This window comes from Phytophthora infestans, genomic scaffold (assembly GCF_000142945.1).
Source record: "Phytophthora infestans T30-4 supercont1.25 genomic scaffold, whole genome shotgun sequence".
Taxonomy (NCBI): Eukaryota; Oomycota; class Peronosporomycetes; order Peronosporales; family Peronosporaceae; genus Phytophthora; species Phytophthora infestans.
In genome coordinates, this window is record NW_003303734.1 from 1,931,860 (window position 1) to 1,955,643 (window position 23,784).

Genomic DNA, 23,784 nt, shown 5'->3' on the forward strand with positions numbered 1-23,784 from the left:
GTTCAGTATCTCCGCAATCTCTGGCAACGGTTCCAAGTGGACACCAGATGCCTTGACGGGTAAACCTGTCTCGCCATCGAAGATGTGATAGCACTCTTCCACCGGCCTTGTCGGAGGAGCCCGGGCCCTGGACTCCGAGTCGCTTGAAGCGACGTCGATCGGAACGAAGTTCGGATCCGACTTGAGGCGGCGGCGGTGTCTTCGCCGACGGCGTCTGTGACGGGGAGCTTTGCTGCCCACGTCTAGGGATGTCGTCGCTACGACATCCGAGGCACTCGTGGCCTCGTGTGATACTGTTGTACCCACACAGGAAGCGTGTTCAACGCCTTCCTCTTCAGTTAAGGTCTGGGCGTTCGTGAGTGGAACTCTGTTACCCACTCTGGACACGCTGTTCTCAGTGTTCATGACAGCTGCAGCTGTCTGCGGAACTAAGCTACCCGCCTGTGGACCTAAGTTACCCACTTGACGAGCGCCTCTTCTGGGCGCGGCCGCCATCAAAACATCCTCGGAGTCGTCATATACGTCGACGACTCCCAAGCATCTGCCGGATGCTTTGGTACCCTGGCAGCCCTTGCGGGCGCCCCGGGTCCTGACAGAGGTGGGAACATGACTCACCAATGCTCTGTCGGACTGCGCAGGTCGGCTGGCACCGATTGCCTTGCCTCGCCAGTCGATCCAGGGCTCGTGCTTCTCAAGCCAGGGCATGCCCAGGATCATATCATATGGATCCATATCGAGAACAGTGAACTATTCGAGGCTGTCAAAGTCTTCAAACTTGACAGCCAGATCCACTTGGACGTTGGGGACAGTGACGACCTTCCCGTCGGCCAGTCGCACTGACACCGTCCCGTTGCCCTTGCTTTCTCTCAAAGCTTCGGACAACTTGTTGCTGTTACGAGCAACCGTCTGGCGGCGTGCGAAATTCTTCGACGCCCCAGAGTCAATCAAGATTCTAAAGGGATGATCGTATCCCCGTACACATCCGTGTACTACGAGCAACCCGCCGCTGCTCTTTGCCGATTCGAGAGTGCGAAGACTCTCAGGGGCTAAGTCCCCGTGGTACGCGCCACCCGCGCACCCATCACGAAAACTTAGTTCTTCCCCAGTAGGGGCGGGGCGCTCTTACTGGTTCCCTGCGTTCACCTGTCCCCGGGATCCTCGCTTCTGCCAGCGACCCTTGAGGACGGGCTTGGGGAAGGACCGTCTGCGGAGTCTTTCCGCGGGACAGTCGCGCTTGAAGTGGCCCATCTTCCCACAGCCGAAGCAGCGGATGTCACGCTGTTCGGCGGACCCGAGTTCAATGGGAACTGGTCCGTTGGGGCTTGTTCGACCGGGAGCCGACAAGGAACTCCCAGGCCACGCTGAGGCCGGCGTACGCGCCTGGCGATGACTGTACTCTTCTTGAAGAGCCACTTGAATCGCCTCTTCAAGGGTGCTTGCCTGCACCCGGAACAGCTGAGTGCGTGCGAGCCCACTCGAAGGCCGTCCATGAACACAGTCATCTTGATGGGTTCATTGAGTGGGTTTCCCACTAGGGACGCCGTGAGCTCCCGTATCTCTTGCACATACTCGTGCAGTTCGCGCCTTCCTTGTTTACACGCGAGGAAGCGCGAACGCTGGCGGTACTCGTAGTTCGCCGGGAGGAACGCGGCTCGGAGCTGTTCGCACAGCTGAGCCCAGGATATGAAACATCCAGGGGATATTGCTTCCCGAGTGTACACCCAACTCTTAGCACGACTGCTAAGGTTGGAGAGTGCAAACGCAACACGCAGTTGCTCGGTCGAGATCAGAGCCGCGTCCATCGCGAGCTCTACTTCTCGGACCCAGAAGTGATGGTTCTCGCCTTCCTTCCCTTCGTACGGCTTTACCTTCAGCCGTATTGGCTTCGGGTGAGGCGGATTTGCTTCCGCCGCCGGAGCCTGCAGGTTCTCCCGCACATGCGCGATGAGGCCCTGCTCGTACGCGTCGAATGCATTGACGCGCTCGAGCTGCTCAGCCGGTGTTGACACCACCAGGCTCTGCAGGGCCTCCATCCCGAAGATGCCTGCCATTTTCCGAACCGACTCGAACTGAGAGTCGTTCAAATGGGAGAAGTCGTTCCTATCCAGGGCAACGACCTTCGGAGGTTCAGGTAGTCTACCCGCGATGGCGTGGATTGACTACTAGTGCTACCAAGTGTGACAGGGTCACACAGCACCTTGCGCAAGAGGAGGTTATCTTCCGAGAGTATACAAACTCTCAGTGAACGGCAGTTCACAGGTCCCCTCTTTTATTAAAGAGAGCGAAGTGACCCAAATAGATAGATTGTAAACTGAGTATATTTATAGGTAGATTAAGTTTGGGTTTAATACAAACTGTTAGTTACCGATAGAAATGCAATGTCATTTAACCAATGGTTGGCTTTGAACGACCTTGGTACCTTGTACCAAATTTCTCGGAGTATGACGTGTCATACTCCTGAAGTGTGAAGTGTCACACTTCATGTATCCAGGGTACACTTAGGGCTACGTACCCCGTTACATCTGCCGTGTAGTCTCTTGAGTAGCTCCGCCAGGACGAGAGTGCATGTAGGAAAAGACGCAAGGTACGTACCTCTCATCACGGATCAATGCGTCCTCTTGAATAGATTTGGCAGCAACACGCAGTGTAGAGATCATACACACCACGCGCGACTGACTCCGAAATGGGTCATCACTAGCGCCGCCAACTTCTCGAAAAACAGGGGTGTATATACGTGTTCTAGCTTCAGCTAGTAAGGCGTCTATCGTTGTAGTCTCCAACTGAAGAGACACAATGGCGTAGCCAGATGAAGGAAAGCTTGGACGCATGCTGCCTCAGTAGTTCGAGTTTCTCTGATGGCTATTTGTATAATGAAGCCACTTTTCGTCGGAACAGGCTTTCAATTTCTAAGCGTCGGCGACGGATAGTACTATTTTTGGGCACACTCATTTATTTTTTGCAAGGGCCCTCTTTTGGTTGGCTCGTGTCGACGCTATTTCAAAACTGCCGTTCTTCAGCCTTCGACCCGGCCTTGGAGACGCGGTTGATGAAGAAGCAGAGTTCCGGTCCAGGTTGTGTACAGTACGCCGACTTCAGTAAGATCATCGTGTGTACAAGCGAAACCAATTCTCCAATAAAAAGTAGCGAGTGGCATCGGCATTATCTGGAAAGTATCAGTAGCCAAATTCAAAGAATTTAGCAAGCACTAAAGGTTTATAGCAAGGTCAGCACAGTGAAGATGCGGTTTGTCTTCGCAGATAATCGCTACCCGTTTGCTACCAAAGTGGTGAACCAAGAATACTAGCTTTCATAAAAAATAGTTAGCACTACAGTACATGTACAGTAAACAAACATGGGTGTCTCAAGTGTTACTATCGACATTTCGTCCATTGCTTTTCATACCCTTCCGTGCATCTACCAGTCAAATGATGCATTGCCTTGAGGTGAAAAGGCAGGTTTCATTGCTTTCGCGAATGCCTGCTTCCGTGACCCACACTCGGAGGCCTCGTAGATCTCGAGTGCGATGTTCAGTTGCTCACTGCACATACAGAAAAAGAGTGAGACCGACATCGAAGTATTTGTCCTCTGACAAGTTGCAATTGCACGGACCGTAGCGCCTGCACCCGCTCAGCACTGGGTGGGTGGGTCGAAAAGTACTTGAGCTGAGATCCCTTGTCTAGCTGACCCAACGATGTGTTCATCTGAATACTGGCACGAGGGTCGTAACATGCTTGTGCCATAAGCCTCAGACCAATCGAGTCCGCCTCCAGTTCCAGCTTGCGAGAGAACGGTAGATCCACTGCGAGTTTCACCATCTAAGCAGCAACATCTATCAGTACTTTAAATATTCCATACCTTCCAATCAATGTAGTGGCTACCAGATCGCTGATCTGTCCATAGTCTGGCAATATGAGCGCCAGAAGTCCATACACTAGCAAGCTAAACGAGATTTTTTCAGCGCCATGTCCTAACTCAACCACAACAGTTAGCTGTCAATATTATCAACAAGAATTACAAAAGAAACTCACGAGCCAAGCCATGTGCAGCTTCGTGGAACATGACTGCAGCCAACGCGTCCTCGTTTCGCAGCACCTTGAACAATCCCGAGTGTACAAACACTTTGCCTCCAGGCAAGCAGAAGGCGTTGGGCTCTTTCGCCTCGATCACATGGAACGTCCACTTCATGAACGGCGCATTTGTTTCTTGCGCGATCTTGCGCCCAACTCGCGTCACGGCCCGCGACATCTTCATGTACAAGTGAGTATGGTATTCTTAAAGTATCGGACATTTAATGCTGCGTGAATATACCGGATGTGACGGTGAAAGAAGCTGGGAACTGCTTAGAATCTCTCGATAGGCCTGCTCACCCAGTCGTTCCTCGTGCTCCGGGGACAGGAACATGATGCGGCGGCGGTTGGTGAGCGGCATTGTCTCGACATGATTCACGACGTACACTACGCACCAGCTATGACGCTTTAAAAGGCTACCAGCGACAAGTGAATCGGCTCTCAACACGTACGTCCACCAATAGTTGCGGAGCCGACCACCACCGCCTTTAAATACGGCGGCATGCGCTGCCAGTCCTCTCGCCAGTACCGGACTCGGCTCATTCTTCGCTTATTTCATGTGCTCGTTGTGTCAATTTGATTTCTCAAAGATCATTGGATAAAATTTAAGAGCATACTTTGAGCCGCAAGAGATTAGCAATGTGGCAGCGCTTCCTCCTCACGAGGCGACCCGCGGCGCTGCGCCCTTCGTTTTCTCGCCTGCTAGCGACCGACAGCAGCCGTCGTATTCTGTGTGTGGACGTTCCAGAACACGTTGCTGAGACCTCGTGCGTCCAGGAGCTCGTACAGCGCGGTCACGTCGTGGACCAAGTGCGCGCCGCCTCGGATGAGTATCTGACTTCAGTGGTGAAGGACTACGACGCACTGCTGGCAGCTCCCGGTACTAAACTGCCGCGTGATATCTTACGCATTGGAGCCAAGCACAAACTGCAGTTAGTGGCTGTGCCCGCTGCCACCATCCCCAGCGAGGACATCGACCTCATGGAGGCCACTAATCAGGGCGTGATGCTACTCCAACTCGAGTCCAAGCAGGTGGGCGACCGCTCGTCCGTAGAGGCAGAGATCGGTCTCAGTCTGCTCATCCAATTAGCACGGCATCTGCCTCGCAGTATGGCTTGTATGCGCTCGGGCGAGGCGTTCGACCGCCAGGAATTCGCTGGTACCGAGCTGGCCGGGAAGAGCCTCGGCGTCGTGGGCATTGGACAAGCTGGACGACGTGTAGTAGATATGGCGCATGCGCTTGGACTACAAGTCTTTGGCTTTGACCCTAACTTGAACCAGGAAGCAGCCGAGCTCATGGGAGTTAAGTGCGTGTCCATGGACGAGCTGTACGCAGCTTGTGACTTCATCACTTTCCACGCTCCGCTGACAGCCCGTACACGCGGTATGTTTGGAGACGAGGCCTTGGAGAAGTGCAAGCCTGGCGTCAAGATCGTGTCAGTCGCGGAGTACAAGGGCAGCCACGGTCTGCTGGACGAGAACACGTTGCTGCGTGGTCTGGAGTCGGGCAAGATCAGCGGCGTGGCGCTGGATCTACTCCAATCAGCAGACGGACTGGACATGTCGCCTACGTGGCAAGAGCTGATGAACCACGAGAATGTCATCACACGTGCCCATGCTGATGGTACTGCGTCGGACGACGTGCTCCAGCGCCGTAAGTACCGTCTTTTGGCGGAAAACGTGGGTGCTGCACTGGCACAGCGCTACTACCGTGGTGTAGCTAACGGTGTGTTCATGCCATTGACGCTCTTGCCGGAGATGAAGCCATTCCTGGAGCTAAGCGAGTCTCTCGGTCGCTTCGTGCACCAACTCACACTGTCGGCCGACCCGAAGGACCGGATCACAAATGTGTTCCTAGCTGCTACTGGTGGGCTGCAGATTGACATCACCACGCCACAAGCTCGTCAGGTATTGCAGAATGCGCTGCTTAAGGGAATGCTTGAGAGTATGCGGGAGTACAAGGGACCTGCTGAGGACGAGGAACAACTCGAGATCAGTCTTCTGAACTCATCGCTGCTTGCTATGGCGAAGGGTATTGACGTACGTCAAGGCGACTTAAAGACCGACCCGGCAGCTGTTCGTCGTCACTTGAAGAACTGTCTGGCTGTTGTAGTTGAGACCAAGAACAAGGACCGTCTTCTCGTCAAGGGTAGCGTCTTCGGTGAGGACCCGCGTGTCGTGCGTGTGAACGAGTACTCAGACTTCCCAGCATTCCGTCCGAAGGGCAACATTCTGGTGTTCAACAACGAAGACGTCCCTGGTGCTATTGCCGGAATTCTGAGTGAACTGTCCGACGCGAAGATCAACATCGCCAACTTCGGTCTCGCTCGTCAGAACAACGTTGAACATCCTCTTGGTATTCTCGCGTTAGACTCAGTGCCCTCTGACGAGACGTTGAACGCTTTGAAGGACCTACCGAGCGTACGCAGCGTTCGGTTCGCCCAGGTTTAAGAGATGTGTATCACGACAATGCAGCAGTTGTAGTGGCCGATAGTACTCGAGCTAAAGCGAGAAGAAGCTCGATAAAAAAACAAGAAAGAGAAGCGTCTATCGACTGTTCTCTTCCGATCTAAAGTACTTCAGCACCATAGAGCGTGTCACTTGTGTTCAAGATCCACAACAAAAGAAATACACACCACTGACCCAGCATCGCTTCACTTGGATGTAGAAGCAGGAGCCATTGGAATCGACTGTGAGAGGCGTCTCTCTTTCTGCTCGAGAGAGGCCGCGTACTGTTGTTTTTTGTCAGTTGACGTCTGCATGAAGCGCTTCATGGTGCTGTACAGGAACGGACTCATGGACTCCTTCTCGTGCTGTTAATTGTTCAAGAGCAAGTTAGCTGGTTACCTCGCATACAGTCTCCACTTCTGCTGTAGTCGTACCTCATAACAATACATCATTATGGACATTGAAGCCGAGAAAAGGGCAACCTCGCCGTATTTGAAGCCCGAACAGACTCCACGGTCATGCAGGATCATCGCTAAGCTGTCCAGAGCGCGTGGCAGCACGTAGAGCGCCAATTCTGTTTACAGCAAGCGTGTCAGTCCTCATTCTCCTGAGAAATAGCATTTCAACATACCGGAGCGTCGGCTTTTTGGTTCGAGGAGAATAGTCGGCGAGGCTCCGAGTCCCGCTAAATAATAGATGAAGCGGTGGTCCTTACTGACAACGCGACGGTGCATGCACACGAGAGACAAATAGAGCGTCACGAAGGACGCTAGGAAGCAGTTGGACCGTGTGGCGTTCAACGTCGAGCGCGCTAGAGTGCGGAACGGTGCACGCAAGAAGCGCTTGAAGTGGATGACCACACCTGGCACAATGAAGAGGGATAGATACAGCGGGAAGGTCTTTTGGAAGGCGCGTTTGAAGCTCAGAAACGCTCCCACCGCACACGAGTCAGCGTTTGCATGCAGAAGTCTGCACGGCACGATATCTGTAGGCAACGGGAAGTCCTTCGGAATCCCTGGCTTCCGGTTGATCAATTTCTGGAGTGTAACAGCGCTAACTGGAAGGCTTCGGTTCACTTGTTGCACCAGTTCAAGTGTCTCCAGCTCCACTGGACCAGTCCGCTGGATAAATCTGAAGTACTCGGAGGGCAGCGTCGCTGGTCTCATGACGTAGGCGTACATGACCTGTGCACTTGAGAGAGCAAACAGCAGCGCGTCGCCGTACTGCCAGTCACTGCCCCAGAAGTGCCAGCGCTCTTGCCTCTTTGCCGTGTTGTAGCCACATTGCAGCGCTCTCGTAAGCGCATACAGACCTAGAGAGCGACGTCGCTTTGCATCCACAAAACCCAGAGCTAGCGCTGCAATGGCTCCAGACCCAAGGGCTGAGATCTCCTTAAGCTTTTGCTTGTCCTGAAGCTGCTTTTTGGGCAGAATTCGTCGCAGAACCACGGGCAGTAGAGCCCTGAGGCCTCTGTAGCCGCCTGTGAACCAGCCCAAGAAGAGACCAAGTCGCACGGCGTCCACGCGGAAGTTGAGGTGCTTTTCGTCAAGCAACTGCCGTAGATCCACCGCTGCCTTCCAGTCGCGTCGTTGCAGCAGCTTCAGCAGACGCAACAAGGCCGCGATGCCTGCACGTGTGTTATAGGCCAGAAGGAAGTTGCTGGTGCCTAAGCGCAGCGCCTCCAGCAGCTCCTGGCCCAGTGTTTCACCCTCATCTCCTTGCTGCTGCTCGCTCACCAGTGTCCGCACCGCCAATTGCTCGTCCACGACCGCCATCCCGTCGTCTTCCCCCGCGCTGGCGACCTCGTCGTCCGAGCGACTGAACAGACTGATGTCAGACGCTGTCACGTGTAAAGTGGAGGCCGTGGATGGCACGCGCGGCGGCAACGACATGACCCGCAGCGCTGGACGATCGCAATTTTGACTAAGGATTTGCACTTTGGATGTTTAGTGAACAGTTGGCTCAGTTGGCGGCCATTCAGTGTCGTCGATCGACCAGACTCAGTTCAACTCGGCCAAGAAGAAGCTAATGCTTCCGTCTCCGATAGTAGGAAGTCCCCACGTTGAAAATTGAAAAATTACAATTACCTACTACTGCCTGGTCCTCTTTGGAGCGATTCTACCATCTACAGTGTCTCCACGAACGTCATGAGGTCCGAGCTGTCGCCTGTGGACGCGCCAATGCCGCCCTGACCCGAGCTTCCCTGGTCGTCCCAGTCGAGCAAGTCCATGCCGCCGAAGTTCGTGGGCGATAATGCGTTGGAGAAGTCCATGAGGCCGCCCGAGGAGGTTCCGGAAGGCGTCGGCATCTGCAACAAGTCGTTGCTCATACTACCGTACAGCGAGTCGTCCAGGCCCAGAGTGAGCCCAGAACTGATCGATGGACTCTCTCCTCGCGACGTTGTGGGTTGCTGGCTTTGGTTCTGTGTGTGGCTCTGCTGAGGTTGAGCTTGAGGAGGCTGAGGAGGCTTATGTTGTACCGGATTTGGCTGCTGTGGCCTAGCAGGGGCCTGCTGTCCCATTTGCTGCTGCGTCTGCTGGCCACTCTGCTGATTGGCAGCATTCTGACTATTCTGTTGCTGGTGCTTCATTTGATTCGCCTGCTGAGCGGAGAACTGTTGCTGGGGACCTTTTTGTTGCATTTGCTGCTGTCGCATCATTTGCTGTTGCTGCATCATCTGCTGTTGGCGAGCTTGAGCCTGCATTTGTTGTTGCTGTTGCATTTGCTGAGCACGCTGCTGCATCATATACTGCTGCTGCTTTTGCTGAGGCATCTGCGTCGACGTGTTGGCCGCGTTCTGCTGCTGTGGCTGCCCAGCAGACGGAGCCTGTGCCATTGCACTACTGAAACTACCCGGGGGCATCGTGTTGGAGCCCGAGCTTGTTAAAACTCCCGAGGACGTGGGTACACCAGGGCCTGTTGTTGCAGCTTGCTGGCCATTGCCGACGTCGCTACTTGGGTAGCTGCGCTTATCAGTCTCCGTACGCAGCTTCTTCAGGTACGGGTTGACGATCTTGACGATGTACTTAAAGACCTTGTCCAGCTCCTCGATCTTCCGCGGTGGGTGCGTGGCCTTGTCTTCGTTCAAGATGTTCGCGCAGAGCTCTACATAGCTGAGAAGATATCGCAGCTTCTTCTTCTGCTCCGTCTCATCATGTCCCTTCATGTGATCCACATACTTCTTGAAGGCATTGTGCACCTTCTCGACATCTCCCTGATGTTTTGCTCGCAGCGCTGCATGTTGCTGCCAATACTCGGCCACAGAGTTCCCCAACGTGCTCGTCTCTGACTTCACTGGAGTGTTCGTGGTACTTGCAGATACCGGTTTCTGCTGCGGTTGTTGCGGTTGCTGTTGCTGTTGTTGCTGTTGCTGTTGAGCTCCCGGGTGGGAGCCAGGTGCACTCACCTGACTGTGTCCCGGATAGCTGCTAACTTGTCCCCCAGTGGCGCCTCTCTGGTTCAAATTAAGTGTGTTATAGTACGAAAAGTCGAGTCTGGAGAGCATGCCCTGATTGGGCAGTCCCTGCGCTGCCATGGCTGCGTTTATATCCGACTGTTGCGCTCTCAGTGACTTGAGCCGCGTGAATATCTTATTAATGTAGACCTCCTGTGTGGGCGACTCCTTGTACAGCGACAATTCATACCACGACACGTTCATCCAGAGCTTAATGCCTGGCACAGGGTCAGCTGATACCCGTACCATCTCGTTATAGATCTTAGCGATAAGGTTGGCGCGGTGTTCCCTCGTCAGCTGGATCCGCCAGTCGCTCACTTGGGGCTGGTTCATAACGTTGGGGTTCATCTGGGTCATGCCCATGGAGCCCATGGGCATGTTGTTCATCATCATCTGCGGCTGGCTGTACATTGCTTGGGGGTTCATACCCATGCCCATGGACTGAGTGTTGGCAGCGCCCATACCCATGGACATGGGCATCGACATGCCGCCACCCTGCATCCCCAAAGAGTGCGGGTCCATCGCCTTCTTCGCTGCTTCGCGTCTTTTTCGCAAGTGGAGCGCTTGACTTGGCTCCACTATGAACTGGACACTTGAAGCGAGAAGGATGACGATTGGTCGAAAGCCATATGCGATCGATTGGCCAAAACTTAAAAGATGTACTTTTGTCCAATCAACAGATAGAAGGCAGTTGAAGAGCAGACAGATGTTTCAAAAAGATACGTAGCATTCAACGTGTCCTATAATTGCAAAATGCAAAATGACGTTAAAAGAGCTCAGAAGTGAGTGGACGCCAGGTCGGGACGTGCGCGATTGCACACCTCGCAGTAGAAATTGGTCATGGGGTTGAAGAATGTGCAGCCACCCTGCTCGCCCGCACAGACCCACTTGCCGCGAGGAACGCCACGCTGTCCGTCCATGTCGAGCTCACAGATAGCACAGCACACGTCGTCCGGCTGGTTGATGAAAGTGCAGTTGCTACAGCGCCATCCCTGTTGCTGCTGCTGGTGCTGTGCGTCCTCGTCCTGGTGCTTCGGGTTGGGCTCGTTACAGGCACCGCACACGTCCGTAGCACCGTCGTTCGCGTACGTGCACACAGGACAAGCCCACGAAGCCTCAGCATCAAGACCCGCTGCAGCACGAGCGCTCTCTTGGTCATCGCGAAGAAGCGCGTTTTTCATATCATCGCGTGAGATACCAAAAGCCGCGCAGACCGTCTCCATCGGAATGCCCTGTTCATGTCCCTTGTCACCGTCTGAAAAGCGGGCGTCTGCGATTAGTCCAATGATCTCGTTCAGCTCCTTGGACGAAAATCCCAGCTGGAAGCTCTCGAAGCACTTGTGGACCTCTTCAGCACTTAGCCGACTGTCCTCGTCTTCATCGAACCGTCGCAGTGCCACCGCTAAGTGAAGAGCGGCCATTGTAGGCTTGGGGTCTTTACCTTTCTCTTTCTTCTTCTGGAACTGTCGCTGCTTTCTCAAAAGACTCTGTTGGAACTGTTGCAAACGAGCACGTGCGGTGAGTAAATGCCACTCGCTCTGAGCAGTGAACACTTTAGCCAACGGTGTGTCCCCCCACAAGTGACGCTCACGACGTCGTAGACGAAGCAGACACTCGAAGAACTCGTGACGTAGCGAAATGGGCACAGTAGCCAGTCCTTCCAACAGCATCTCGAGTTCGTTCGGGAAGTAATACATCTCATTGTTGAAAAAGCGCAAGCACTGGACACCCACAGTAATCGTTTTCTGACGAGGCGTCATCTCGGTAAGAGCTGTTGAGGTAGTCTTTGTAGTCCAAGATGAGAAGAACGAAGAGCTCTCGACAAGCTCACCCTCGCTTGTACGGAGCTGCACCTGACTTACTTGGAACACCGGGTGCTTCGTGTGGATCATACGACGAATCGTCTCGCCTTCAGCTAGCGACAACGTCGCCAAATACACTGGCAACTTACTCATCGTGCTTACCACGGCATCCTTCACTGCATCGGAAACCGCGTCCGGACTCGTCGTAGCCATTTCAGCAGCCTGTTGAAGAGCCTTCACTGCAATTTCGTTTGCGTTACCGCTAGATCCGTCTGCCATAATCGCCATAAAGAGCTGCTGCACGACAGTCTTCATCGCTTCCTGGTGGAGTAGCGGGGACCACTCGAGAATAAGTCCGACGTTCTTAACGCGACGTTCGCCAAGACCAACCCATCGACGTCGGAAAAAGTTCCCAGACATCAGCAACTCCTGAGGGAACGCAATCCTCGGACACTCCGAGTGGGCTTGGAACTGTGCAAACGGGTAGAACACACTTGCCTCTTCATCGTGCTGTTGCTGAGCTGCTGTCTTCATCTCTTCATCTTCAGTCGATCCTGCAGCACTTCCCGTAGGTGGCTGAGCAAGAACTGAGGCGCTCCATGGAATCGGGTGTTCGTCATCACGCGTGAACGCACTCATCTTCTGCTCTTCCTGCTCGGCTTCCTCCTCGGCTTCTTCCTCTGCTTCAGCCTCATTTTCGTGCACAACCTCAGCGGTGAGACGTAGATCTCCTTGCTGCGATCCATCCTCCGCAAGTACTTGCTGATGGTTTCCTGATGAATGGGCTAGTCGTTGTTGTACGGCACCTACACGGCTTGTCTCCTCGTCTGTCTTCAAGAAATCTTCATGATTCCGAATGAGGTTTTCAATAACATCCGACAGCTGTTTCTTTGTCGGTACAGCGGCCTCCACAGTATAGGAGATCTCTACGCGGAATATCGCGATGCACTTGCGAAGCCAGGCCTTGTCACTGTCATCCTTGCGACCAATAAACCGCCGTAGCCGAGATGATAGAGAAGCATTCTTGGACGTGGCCGAAGCAATTTCATTCAGCAAAGAACACAGAGCACGTCTACGCCACGTATTATGCAGTTCCTGGAGCGACAGCTGAACAAGTTGCATGGATTCCATACGCATTGAGTTGACGAGAAGCCAAGCTGGCACGAGCAGGAGAAACTCGTCCAGACGTTGTTGTGCTGATCCCTGCGAGCTCAATTCAACTTGAGCAAGTTTCAATTCATGACGAATACGATTCTCAACTTCAGGAATCAGGAACAGACATATCGACTGCCCAGTAGCAATGCCACGCATACGATAAGCACCCTGGGCGTAGTCGCGGAACGTCATATCCTTGCCTAACGTGACGACAGCACGTGCATTCACGCACTGTTTAATATCCATTCCGGTCGTATGCACTTGATCATAGAACGTGAATCTCTTGCTTGGGCTTAATCCGCACTGCACTAGTGGCATGGGAGCGTTATGATCACGCAATAAGATCATCTGTCGGTCATTCTCGTCCAAATACACGACTCCTTCCATTTCAGCAGGCAGCTCGCCCAACAAGAACGCAGCAACTTCCTGGTTGTCGAAACCTGTGATCAGTGCACCCGTATCAATCAGTGCATGCACTGGCGGTTGTGCGTGGGCGATATCCAGCAGCAAACTTCGAGCCGTCCACTCCACCTTACGCTCGATAGACACAATACGATTGTTTGTGAGAGCTTCGAAAATACTGCCATCACTGCGAGGCTCGTAGTAGCATTCGCCTAGATCCATCGGTAGCAGGTTCGATGGCGTTCCCGAAAAGCCAATTCGTTTCGCGAAGAGCGAATTACTGCCGAGTTCATGGCCACAAGCTGAGATCTTCAGCTTCTGGAAATTCATACACGACGGGAAAACGTGTTGTCGCACATAGTAATACACCACGCCTGCAAGCTTAGCTACGAGGAAGTGCAGCCGTGCCACTTGCGCTGAGTCACGAAGCTGGAAAAGAGGCAGTGGAAGTACACCACCAAGACGGGCGTCTTGCTTTTCCGACGAGAGCGCAGCTAGACCAATTCGGACCCACTCGCGGAACATGGCACAGGCTGGACGTTGGTCACGTGGCCCGAGCTGGCGACTAAAGTCTTGCTTTAGTTGCGACACGATGCGAACAAGATCTGATACGCGGATCCCTTCGTAGCGATAGGCAAGAATGGTCAGTCCTATCAACACGTCGGGATGCGCAAACTCGGATGAGCGACTCGGCACATCTTTTCCGATGAATGGAACTGCCAGCATCAACCGTGAATGTGCGTTGCCACCACTGTGTCCTGAAGCCGCTGCCGCTTGATGTTCTCCTCTCAGAAGACCATAGGACACTCGGTTGATCTTGGAAAGAACATGAGGCAGGATCGTACGCAACCAATCGCGCGCAAGATTAAGCAGCTTAATCGAAGACTCGGAGAGGCCGTTCTCGATATCAGTTCGAAGAGAAGCATCGGTATGAAGTTCTGGACGAGGGCACTCCAGATAATACTTAATTCGATCGACTGACACCTCCATTTTGCCCATACGGAAGAGCTTCAACAACCATTCAATAGCAATTTCCGAGAGTAGTGGTAACATTCTCGCCTCGTAAAACTCCATGTCCAAAAGCACAAGGTGCGGGAAACGCTGCAAGGTATGTGCAGCGTATCCTTCGTCCAGCACGGCATGCAATCGCGGGATTAATCCAGAAGGGTCTTTCGAGTCATTTGGCGATGCAAGAACAGCATCGATCAGGTAAATGGGAAGCTCCCACCTGTTGGCAGCAAGATCAATGGGGAACTTGTTGCCAATGGGGAAGTTGAGCTCCGACCGTAGCGGATGCAACAACACATCCACCTCGTCCATAATCAAGATACCATTTTGCCATAACCTGAGAGTCTTGTGGAGTTCATCAGCCATCTCGGAACGATCTTCGAGCACACGCCTAAGGCGTCTAATGTTCTGCGATGCTGAAGTGAGAGGCAGCTCAATGATGTCGGATGATTCATCTAGCGAGTGCAGTAGCTCCACGAGCTTGAGCATCATCGATTTGATCGACTCTGGAGAGGCACATACCACGTCACCATGACGACGAGCGCGGTCCAGCTTCGTGAACATCTGCAAAGCAGCAGCGGGGTCATCACTAATGGCGCGATCGAACTCGAACGTGAAGATACGTTTGCGCAGGACGCGATTGCTAAAGCGACTTCGCAAAACCTGGCGAGACTGTTCTAGAAGTGCCGTTGGCATGACATGCATCACCAGATGCTCTTTGTCAGCGAGAATGTAGGTTAGCAGAGGGCCAACCACTGTCGTTTTACCCGCACCCATGATCATTTGTTGCACGCGGGAGTCACCCTTCGCCAGACTTGTCATAAAGCTGTCAATCATTTGAACTTGTCGTCCGCGCAATAAGATGTCGAAGACGTATTCGAACACCAAGAAGCGTGGATCAAACCGCCACCCTGAGGTCGCTCCTTGAGTAGATCCATGAAGGTAATATCGCTTCGATAGCAGCACATCAGCCAAATCTCGAGATGCTTGCCGAGTCATCTTTAGCTTACTCGACCAGTCCTCGACACCTCGAGGGGCAACAAGACCGTTGAGGTGTTTGACAAGAGCACGAGCAGCTTGCACTGTTCGGTTGATGTGCACAATGCGGCTGCAGAGGAGGAGAACCAGCAAAATTTTCTCAACCAGATCCGCAGTCACGTCCACCACAAACGGATTTCGGGCCTTGAGATCTACTTCAAACGAGTCGGACGCCAAAAGAGACGTGAGGAAGTCGAAGGTCACACGAGGATATAAACCAACGTGACGCTGCATCACAAAGCGATCCGCGGCGGCAACCTGTTCAGCATTTCCATGGATATCGCGACGAATCTCGTTCAACTGCAGTTCTAGCGTCGCAATTCCTTCCTCTACCATCTTGCGGTCACTCGTCCTCATCTCTTCACAGAGACGAATTAGCGTTTGAAGGTTTTCAAGAGCCGAGCCGTTTGACTTGTGTTCACCAGACATCGACAAATTCATGGGAGTCACACCCGTGATGAACGCATCCTTACTGCCATTTACTGCGTTTGCGTTAATAGCAATGTCATCGCCGAGTCGCTTCAGCAAATCTTTTGCAGCCGCAGTTTGAGCGACTGGGTGGCTTGACAGATCAAACGGTAGCGTTGTCCGCACTTCAGCCTCTGGATCGCAGAAGGTGATGAATCGTTTTACATCAATTGCTTCCAACGGAAACTCGGGGTTAATGACGCAGTCCTTGCCTCCAACAAAGTGACGCTCACCACAAGATGCGTTTGACGCGTCGAAATTCGTCGAGTCGTCCGTGGGAGTAACAGGTATCTTAAACACATGCTCGGCAGAATGGTGTAACTCACTGAACTGAGCTTTAATCGGGCCAATGACACGACTCTGATGCTCTTCGGACTCGAGCTTGGATTGGAATTCCATCTCGCCGAAATCGAAAAAGTGCTTTAACATCGTCCCCACTGTCATCTTGGAGTACAGATTCGCACCACGAGAGAGCATGTGCACGCTTTCTTGGTCGCACGGAGATGAAGGCCAACCACCATCAGGATGTGCGATCACCATTGCCAGCTGTGCCATTGCAAATGATGGTGCGCATTCCTCTTCACCGTCATCCACGGTTTCACGACCCCATCTTGACAGCTTTAAGTGCAAAAAGCGTGTAAACAAATCTCCAAACGAGCGCGTGCAATCATCGCCACCCATACGAACAACAAGCTGCTGATTCAGACACTCGTACAAGAAGAGGAAGCCCAGTCCTCGGTTTGTTCCACTGATCTCGTCACCAACAACAGCGCAGTTCCACACCAATTTACCTGCTTCCTCGTCGTCGATCAAAAACTTGTTATCAATCCCGACTCCATGCTTCGGTCGGTTATACCGCACCGTCGAAAGCTTTTTACCATGAGCCGCAAGATACCCTTTGCTATACAAGCGAAGCTTCATCCACGGCTGGCCACCAACGCGTGATCGAGTTAACTTGAAGTCAATTTTCGTCGCGATATCCGGTTGGACGTGGTCACAGAACTCCTTGCGCAGCAACAAAAGAGGGGACCGCTGGTGGCAATGTGCTAGAGCTTCCTTCTCCTCCTCTAAAGTGAGCTTGCATGAAGCATCGACGTGATCACTAGTGGTGAGATAGTCGTGCAATTCCCCACTCAATTTCCACGGAGCCTTGTTGTCACTGTAGGCGATACCTAGAGACAGACGAATACGACATGCACAGGCATTCGGATGGCGATCGTCAAGTGTCTTGGCCAGCTGATCGAACACTCGCTTTTCTTCGTCGGTAAATTTCACGTCCACATTGCACCCCAGTATCAGCTCCATCGCTGCGGAATAATTGCGAGTGAGCAAGCTAGTAAGAATCAGGTATAGCGTTGAGCTCAGCGATGAAGAAAGCAGAAAGGTGTTGCTCGAATGAACAGGATATGTGTAAAATCTCGTTTCCATCGCTTGTTGCCAGCCCACCGAACCGCGATCACTAACGAGAATCGAAGAAAATGGTTCCCCGCGTATTGCTGGACGATAAAGATCGTGATTAGGACAGACAAGTTTCAGATCCGTCGTATCCGACTCGAGGACAAAGCAATCCGGAGCAATCTCGACGAGTCCTCGAAGATATTTAGACGTATCGTCCGGCATCGCAACAGTTAGGTCACTCACAAACCAGCCGTTCTGATCCATCACGTTTAGACGTAAGCGTCCAGTCTCTGGATCACTCATCGGTTGAAGCTTCAACTTCAATCTTGGTAGCTCGATGAAAGCGATTGAGGATAATCCAGAAGGCGTGGTCGTCTCATCCTTGCTGGTACACCACACTAGAACGTGTGACAGATCCTCCACACGAGTAAGCAGTTCGCACAATGTAAGAACCTCATCACTTTCACGTGCCGAGCACGCCTCGAGCACGCTCAGGAGATATAACGTCTCCCCAACGGTTTCTTCAACAACTTCCAGCGCATCATCATCGTGCTCCCCACCTTTCGACTCCTCATCTATTTCCATTGGCGTAGGTAACTCGTCTACCGATTCCCCTGATCCAGATACAGCAACACTTTCAACACCTTCTGCTCGTTGGATCTCCGCACGATTAGCGGGATCCGATAACCACGCTGTAGCTAGCTCCAGCTCGTTGCCAAATAGACCCAATGCATACTCAACTGCACTTCGTGATGGTGAGCCCTCCAAGCTCATAAGCAGTCCAATGTTTTGCTCGTGCTGCTCCTCCGGGGTGAGAGCAACCTCGCCAGACGCAGCTGCTTCTTCAGCGGCAAGAATTTTCATCTGATTGTTCTCATCGAGCAGCCATTGAGCTGCCAAGCCGACATTATTATGATTCTCGCGTAAGGCAAGACCACACCCAGCGTACGAGAAACCCATAGCCATAAGTTGGACCACGTCATCATCACTAATCTCAATAGACTCTGGCGATGGAAATGATGGAGTGTGAGAGGCTTCCGTCGTTGATCTCCCAGGTTCTCGAATTGGCGCTGGTGGAGGTTGCATCTGGCTACTAGCTGCAGATCGCTCTTTCTCCTGACTGTCACGGTAGATACGAGAAAATGAAGTCATGATAGACTTCCGACTGATAAACGCCTGCCCATTCTTGTTCATCTCAACTTCCACTCGATATCGGAACCACTGTGACTTTGAATCCACAGGCTCGCCTCGAAGTCGTCCATCCTCACCCATCCAAAAGCGGAAACTCTCCAGCAAACAGCTCGGAACAACACCCTGCAAAAGGCGAGAAAGAACGAACTGCTCCGTGCCATGGAGTAGATGATTCTTGCGTAATATAATGAGAGATCCTCCCAGCATTTGCCGCTCAGTGGGCTCACCGCTAGCACGCAACAGCGCTGGATCGACTGGACCTTGATCAGGAGAAATGTTCAAAGCGAAGCTGTGAAGACTCAGGCGAGAATTTGACGTAAAGATAAGCTTGCGATAGAGTCTGCGTCCGTGTGATACCAGTGCGTAGATGTGCATCACCTGCATGGTTCGGTACGCCACAATTTCCTTAAAAGTCGCGATCTTCTCCTTGTCTTTATCATCCGAGCCTCGATCAAGTCCAATCAACCGTACGTGAGCAGCGCTGTCTGGCAGCGGGTCACTGGGAAGAAACAATGTGTAAGGCAACTTCTTGTCATCAGGTACTGGAGGGTACATGAGACGTAGCGCGTTGCCCACCAGATCCACAAGCCACTGTTCGCCGGTATGAGCGTGTTCCTCCTCCGAGTAAATATCAAACGGACGCGAATAAACCTTGCCAAGATAGCGAAATCCGTCATCACCAGGTTGCTTGGGCTTTTCTTCTTGCTTTCCTCGTGATGGCTGTGGTGGAGCACGTGCAACCCGAGGAGTGCCACATACATCGCATGCAGCGTTAGGATTGTCACCGTTGAAGTTTGCGCATGTGCAGGCTGGACACTCCCAGTACATTTTAAGCTCTTGAGAGTTATCACTTGGGTCGTCTGCGTTACCTGCAGCCCCAGGCTCATACACGACAGGAGCACCCACACCCTGGTCTACTTCGTCTGTTGGGTCATCCCATTCGACAAGTTGAAAATCCGTGCCAACAATATTGACCCACAGGCGATGCTCTTGGCGTGCGACAAGACCGCAATGAAGCGATTTGTTTCCAAAAATGGCCATGAAGTCGGCATATTGGGTCATCGAGTCCGGAACAGGTTTCAACTCATCGTTTCTCCACAGAATTTCTCCGGTCTGAGCATCAAGTTTTAGTTCTTGTTGACGACAGCTATATTTTCCTGCACCCCCGACGCCAGATTCCTCGATCCATTCCCACGTGTCGGTTTGTTCGTCTGAGCGGAGAGCAATTCGGACAATACCACCCAGAACTTTGTTTCGGTTGGCTTTTGGCAAACCTGCCAGCCAATCCACGATGGAGCGACGATGCAACTGCATAATCTCAAAAATCTCTGCTTCAAGGACATCACCAGGTGGTAGTTGCAGCTCTTTTCCTTCGCTGTTCCGAAGCGCGACAATACTTGGCGCTTGAATTGTCTGCATGCCAATCTTCAAGTACAGAGGTCGCCCCTTCAAATATTTGTCAAGGGATTTCTTGCTGACATTTCCTGTGTCGATACCTTGGGCTTGAAGCCAACGAAGGAGTCGCTCTTCTCCTGATAGTCCTCCGTTCTCATCATCACTGTCGGTGGATAGCTTCATCCCGAAACAATGCCAATTGTGAACATACGCAATAGAACCTATCATCTCGGAGATTTTCTGGGCGTCGTATTCCGAAGGCCGCAAGCTCACATGAAGAAGTACCAGGTAGGAGTGAATAACGCACGCAGTCTGGAGGTTGTTTGCGTCTTCGGCTTCCTTCCTCCACTTGTTAAGCGTTGCATGTGCAAAACCAAACCCGTACTTCATCAATTGATACCGGTATTCCTCCAGTTTTTCAACACGAGCCCGGTCATCACCAGCAATGCATCGGTCGAGCGCGAATGTCATGTAGCGCAAAATATCCACTCCCAACTTAATCATAAAAAGAATAAAGCGAGCGTCAGCCGAATGGACTGACGCCTCACCCAGCTCCTTCACAGCATCCAGCATCTTCAACAACGGGACCACAATCGCCTCTGGGGCGTGAATAAGTTCGTTCAGCAGTAGCCCATTCATCGTGCCCAAATGGTCTTCACACTTTTGGTGGTGAACTCGAGCATCAAACGTCCGTTGGATGGCTTCCTCATGCATTACGAGATTTGATTTTCGTAGCGGAATGTGGGAAATCTCTTCAGCTTTTTCATCAGAAACCCAGTCTCCACCTTCGAACAAAACGGCACGAAACAGCTGTTGCAACATCGGATTGAACAGATACGTCACGCGGTCTCGCGACGAAAAGAATGACACTACGAGTGGAATCCGTGTGTACGGTACCGTCAAGTAGCTCATGAGGCATTCCGATTCTTCCGCAGATAGCGTCCCAGTGTACGTGGGTAGATCAGTCAGATGCATGATATCATCTTCCGTGATGACAGTAGGAAGACCTTCTGCGGACGCATTGCTCGAGCTTTTAACAAGAAGAGCACTTAAATTCGCAGGACTTGTAATAACCGGCCCCTCGCCAAAGTAAACCTTTCTCTCCATAAACCCTTTCACCTCAACATCAGCGATATCTTGGTCACTTCCACGGAAGTTAACTACCTCCCACTTTAGCGTAGCATGAAGAATTCGATTCAGTCCTCGCATACCGAAAAAGTTTCGTCGATGAGTTGCCGATGAGTCATCAAACGAAAGCTGCCACATCTGCCAGTGCTGGTGCGCAGTACGACGCCTCATCAGCTCGACCTCCTTTGTCTCCATCGTAGCTAGAAACTTCACCACCATGACTAAGTCGCGAGTCAACCCCACTTCTGGGTGATCATCTGCCATGGGCGTGGTATCGCTACAGAACCACTCCATCAACGCTTCCATTTCGGTTGGTGGAGTTTGGTTGTTAGGATCGATTAACGGGTAGTGATACCGCTCCATAAGTTGACGGAAAAACAAGAGCGTCGTTGAATACTTCTTCACTTCAATCTTGTCCTCAGGCATGTGGAAATCGAAAAGTTGTCGCTTGCCCTTTGCGTCGTGGATGTGGAAATAAGCGAGCACTTGGCCTCGGACCACACAAAAGTTTGGCCGTGCAAACTCCATCGCCGAGGTCAATTTCTGGATCGAGAAATTAGCTTTGCAAAACGTGTGCGCTAGTACATATCCACCTTCTTCTTCCATCATCAGCGATATTTCGAGAGGTTTGTCTGCTGCCGGGGTGCGAACTACAGCATCGTAGATGGATAACACACACAAGGCCGCAAGCGCGCGCTCCGAGTCAAACTGGCGACTCGGCTGCTCCACCGATTGCCATACTGATCCAAGAATCATCAGCAAGGAATGCAAGTGATTCAGACACCGAAGCTGCATGTCCTTCGTGACAGGTTGACGCCACATGCAGGTGGGTGACGCTGTGCCGTCTGAACTCACAGGCTCCGGCACAGGTAACACTTCCACCAGGACACTTGTAATAAGCTGGATAACTTCGAGATGCAAAGACATCCTAGAAGATGACGAACCCTCTGCAGCTCGCTTCAGCAAAGACTCACACAAAGCCTCGCACCTGACAAACGCCGCGACCGCTAGAGCGATAGAAGTGACGCGCTCAGGTACATCTAGGAAATTGTTGAGAGCAGGAATTTCGAGCTCCGACGCATTTCCCGCATATTCGCCCTCGTTTCCTGGCAGCTGAAGCAGTTCCGCGTTAGCGTGAGGCGTAAAAGAAAGCGTTTCACCCAGTGCAGAAGTGCCACGCTTGCTCTTGCCTTCAGAGCTAGCAGTCACCCCTACCGACTCTATGAGTTCTTCTGTCTGGCGCATCAGCTTGTTCACGTGGCTAAGACCATTAGCTTGGATGTTCTTACGTGCATGGTGTATCAGCGTTTTCCGACCAATTTGCTTGACACCCATAGCAATGCACTTGGTCTCAGACAGTGACAGAGTTGATTTTGGTAACGCGAAGTCTTCGCTTGTCCAGGGGAAAAACTCGCCTGTTGGGTCCGACATCACCAATTCTTTTCCCATAGGCGTCAAGATATCCCCATCGGATCCTCGCAAAACGAGTTGAGGCACTTTCGTGACACTAAACGTCTGGATGAGTTGCTTCCGAGCTTCCATTTCGGGAAAAGGGACCATACGCCACGTGTGGTCTGGCAAACTCTCCACAAAAGCTGTGTAATCAGCTTGTTCCTGGTCAACGGAGACCACTATTACGATGAGCTTCTTTCCTGCTGCATGTAGACTCTCGCTTAACACTGTGAGCAGTTTAGTCAGCTTACGGCAGGCAGCGGGACTTGGACAGTGCGAAATAAATACCAACAACAGCTTCTGGATCGATATCTGTCACTGTGTGAGTGCCTTGCAGCGAATCCTGCAGCGAGATGGTGGACAGTGTTCGCAGTGCATTGTCCAGCGTGCCCTCCGTGATCGCTTTGCGGGGTTTTGAGCGATCTCCAAATCCTTGACGACTTGCTGGAACAGACGGTAGCGCAGCTTGTACAGAATGGCATATTCCACCTCGTCGTTCGTGAAGGCTCGGCTACGCAGACACAAATATCGCACTGCTTCGACCACGCTCTTGCAGAAGCCCAGTTGACTGCGTTGCGCTGTGTGCACGCCGCCAAAAGCTGCGGTCGTCCAATCAGTGGGTGCTTGTGTCTCAGTCGTCTCGCTCGCCAACGGCAACAACTTGTCGCCCGCGAGCCAGGGTAATAGTACATCATAGATGGTCTCCACTCGATGGTACTCAGATGGCGGTTTGCGCACCCAGAGCGAGAATAAAAGCGTCCAGAAAGCCATATCCAGGAAGCGAGTAGCTGGGATAGCACTGATCTGAATGCAAGATTGCACGCGGATCTTGTCGGCGCCTCCCTCCACCTTGCACGGGTGGTACATCTCCGCTCCTGGGCCTTTGTTGCACACTGTGAACGAATATTCTGTATCCTTCGTCTTCTCCACTACGTAAATGATTGAGTGACTGTTAACGTTGCCTACATAGCCACCGGGCACCAGTACGGGCTGCCCCACTTCGAGCATTGCTAGCTCGGCCTTCCATTCGGCCAAAAACGCCTGGAATTGCGAGGCGTCCTCCACCTTAGCCCCCATCTCAGCCCACTGACCGCAGAATGCCAACTGAGGTAGCAGCGTCGTGTGCAACACTCGTTCCTGTTCAACTGTAAGCGAAAAATTCACGGGGTCTGCCCCATTGTGGACTTGCTGTTGCGGTTGAAGCAGCCGTGTCAAGCCGCTTAGTGCGCCTACAAGCGCCTGTGGATCCCCTCCGGCCTCGTACGGCGTGCCTCGCAGGTACGGGTCACCGAACATGCCCAGGAAGGCCGCGGAGCTCCATACCGCCATCGCTACGTATCTTGCTCAACCCAAGAAGAAGAATGCGGAATAAAAGATC

At 52.5% G+C, this 23,784-nt stretch overlaps 5 protein-coding genes across 5 annotated transcripts; 1 reads left to right on the top strand and 4 right to left on the bottom strand.

Annotated features, from left to right (window-relative positions):
• Window positions 1–3,414: 3,414 nt before the first annotated feature.
• PITG_13164 (metalloprotease family M48X, putative) lies at window positions 3,415–4,610 on the bottom strand (the record flags this gene model as incomplete). Its single annotated transcript, XM_002900637.1, has 6 exons — window positions 3,415–3,538; window positions 3,610–3,815; window positions 3,879–3,967; window positions 4,029–4,245; window positions 4,309–4,454; window positions 4,520–4,610. The coding sequence occupies 6 exons, from the start codon at window positions 4,608–4,610 to the stop codon at window positions 3,415–3,417; spliced, it is 873 nt and encodes a 290-aa protein (XP_002900683.1).
• Window positions 4,611–4,703: 93 nt separating this feature from the next.
• Window positions 4,704–6,626, top strand: PITG_13165 (D-3-phosphoglycerate dehydrogenase, putative; the record flags this gene model as incomplete). Its single annotated transcript, XM_002900638.1, has 1 exon — window positions 4,704–6,626. One exon carries the CDS (start codon window positions 4,707–4,709, stop codon window positions 6,516–6,518), a length of 1,812 nt encoding a protein of 603 aa, XP_002900684.1.
• Window positions 6,627–6,721: 95 nt separating this feature from the next.
• On the bottom strand, window positions 6,722–8,407 carry PITG_13166 (uncharacterized protein; the record flags this gene model as incomplete). The annotated part of the gene is made up of 3 exons (XM_002900639.1): window positions 6,722–6,880; window positions 6,950–7,089; window positions 7,147–8,407. The coding sequence occupies 3 exons, from the start codon at window positions 8,405–8,407 to the stop codon at window positions 6,722–6,724; spliced, it is 1,560 nt and encodes a 519-aa protein (XP_002900685.1).
• A 233-nt stretch (window positions 8,408–8,640) lies between these two features.
• PITG_13167 (uncharacterized protein) lies at window positions 8,641–10,514 on the bottom strand (the record flags this gene model as incomplete). Its single annotated transcript, XM_002900640.1, has 3 exons — window positions 8,641–8,906; window positions 9,084–9,143; window positions 9,249–10,514. The coding sequence occupies 3 exons, from the start codon at window positions 10,300–10,302 to the stop codon at window positions 8,641–8,643; spliced, it is 1,380 nt and encodes a 459-aa protein (XP_002900686.1).
• Window positions 10,515–10,745: 231 nt separating this feature from the next.
• On the bottom strand, window positions 10,746–23,735 carry PITG_13168 (uncharacterized protein; the record flags this gene model as incomplete). Its single annotated transcript, XM_002900641.1, has 4 exons — window positions 10,746–17,842; window positions 17,885–22,626; window positions 22,673–22,797; window positions 22,845–23,735. The coding sequence occupies 4 exons, from the start codon at window positions 23,733–23,735 to the stop codon at window positions 10,746–10,748; spliced, it is 12,855 nt and encodes a 4,284-aa protein (XP_002900687.1).
• Between the last annotated feature and the right edge of the window lie 49 nt (window positions 23,736–23,784).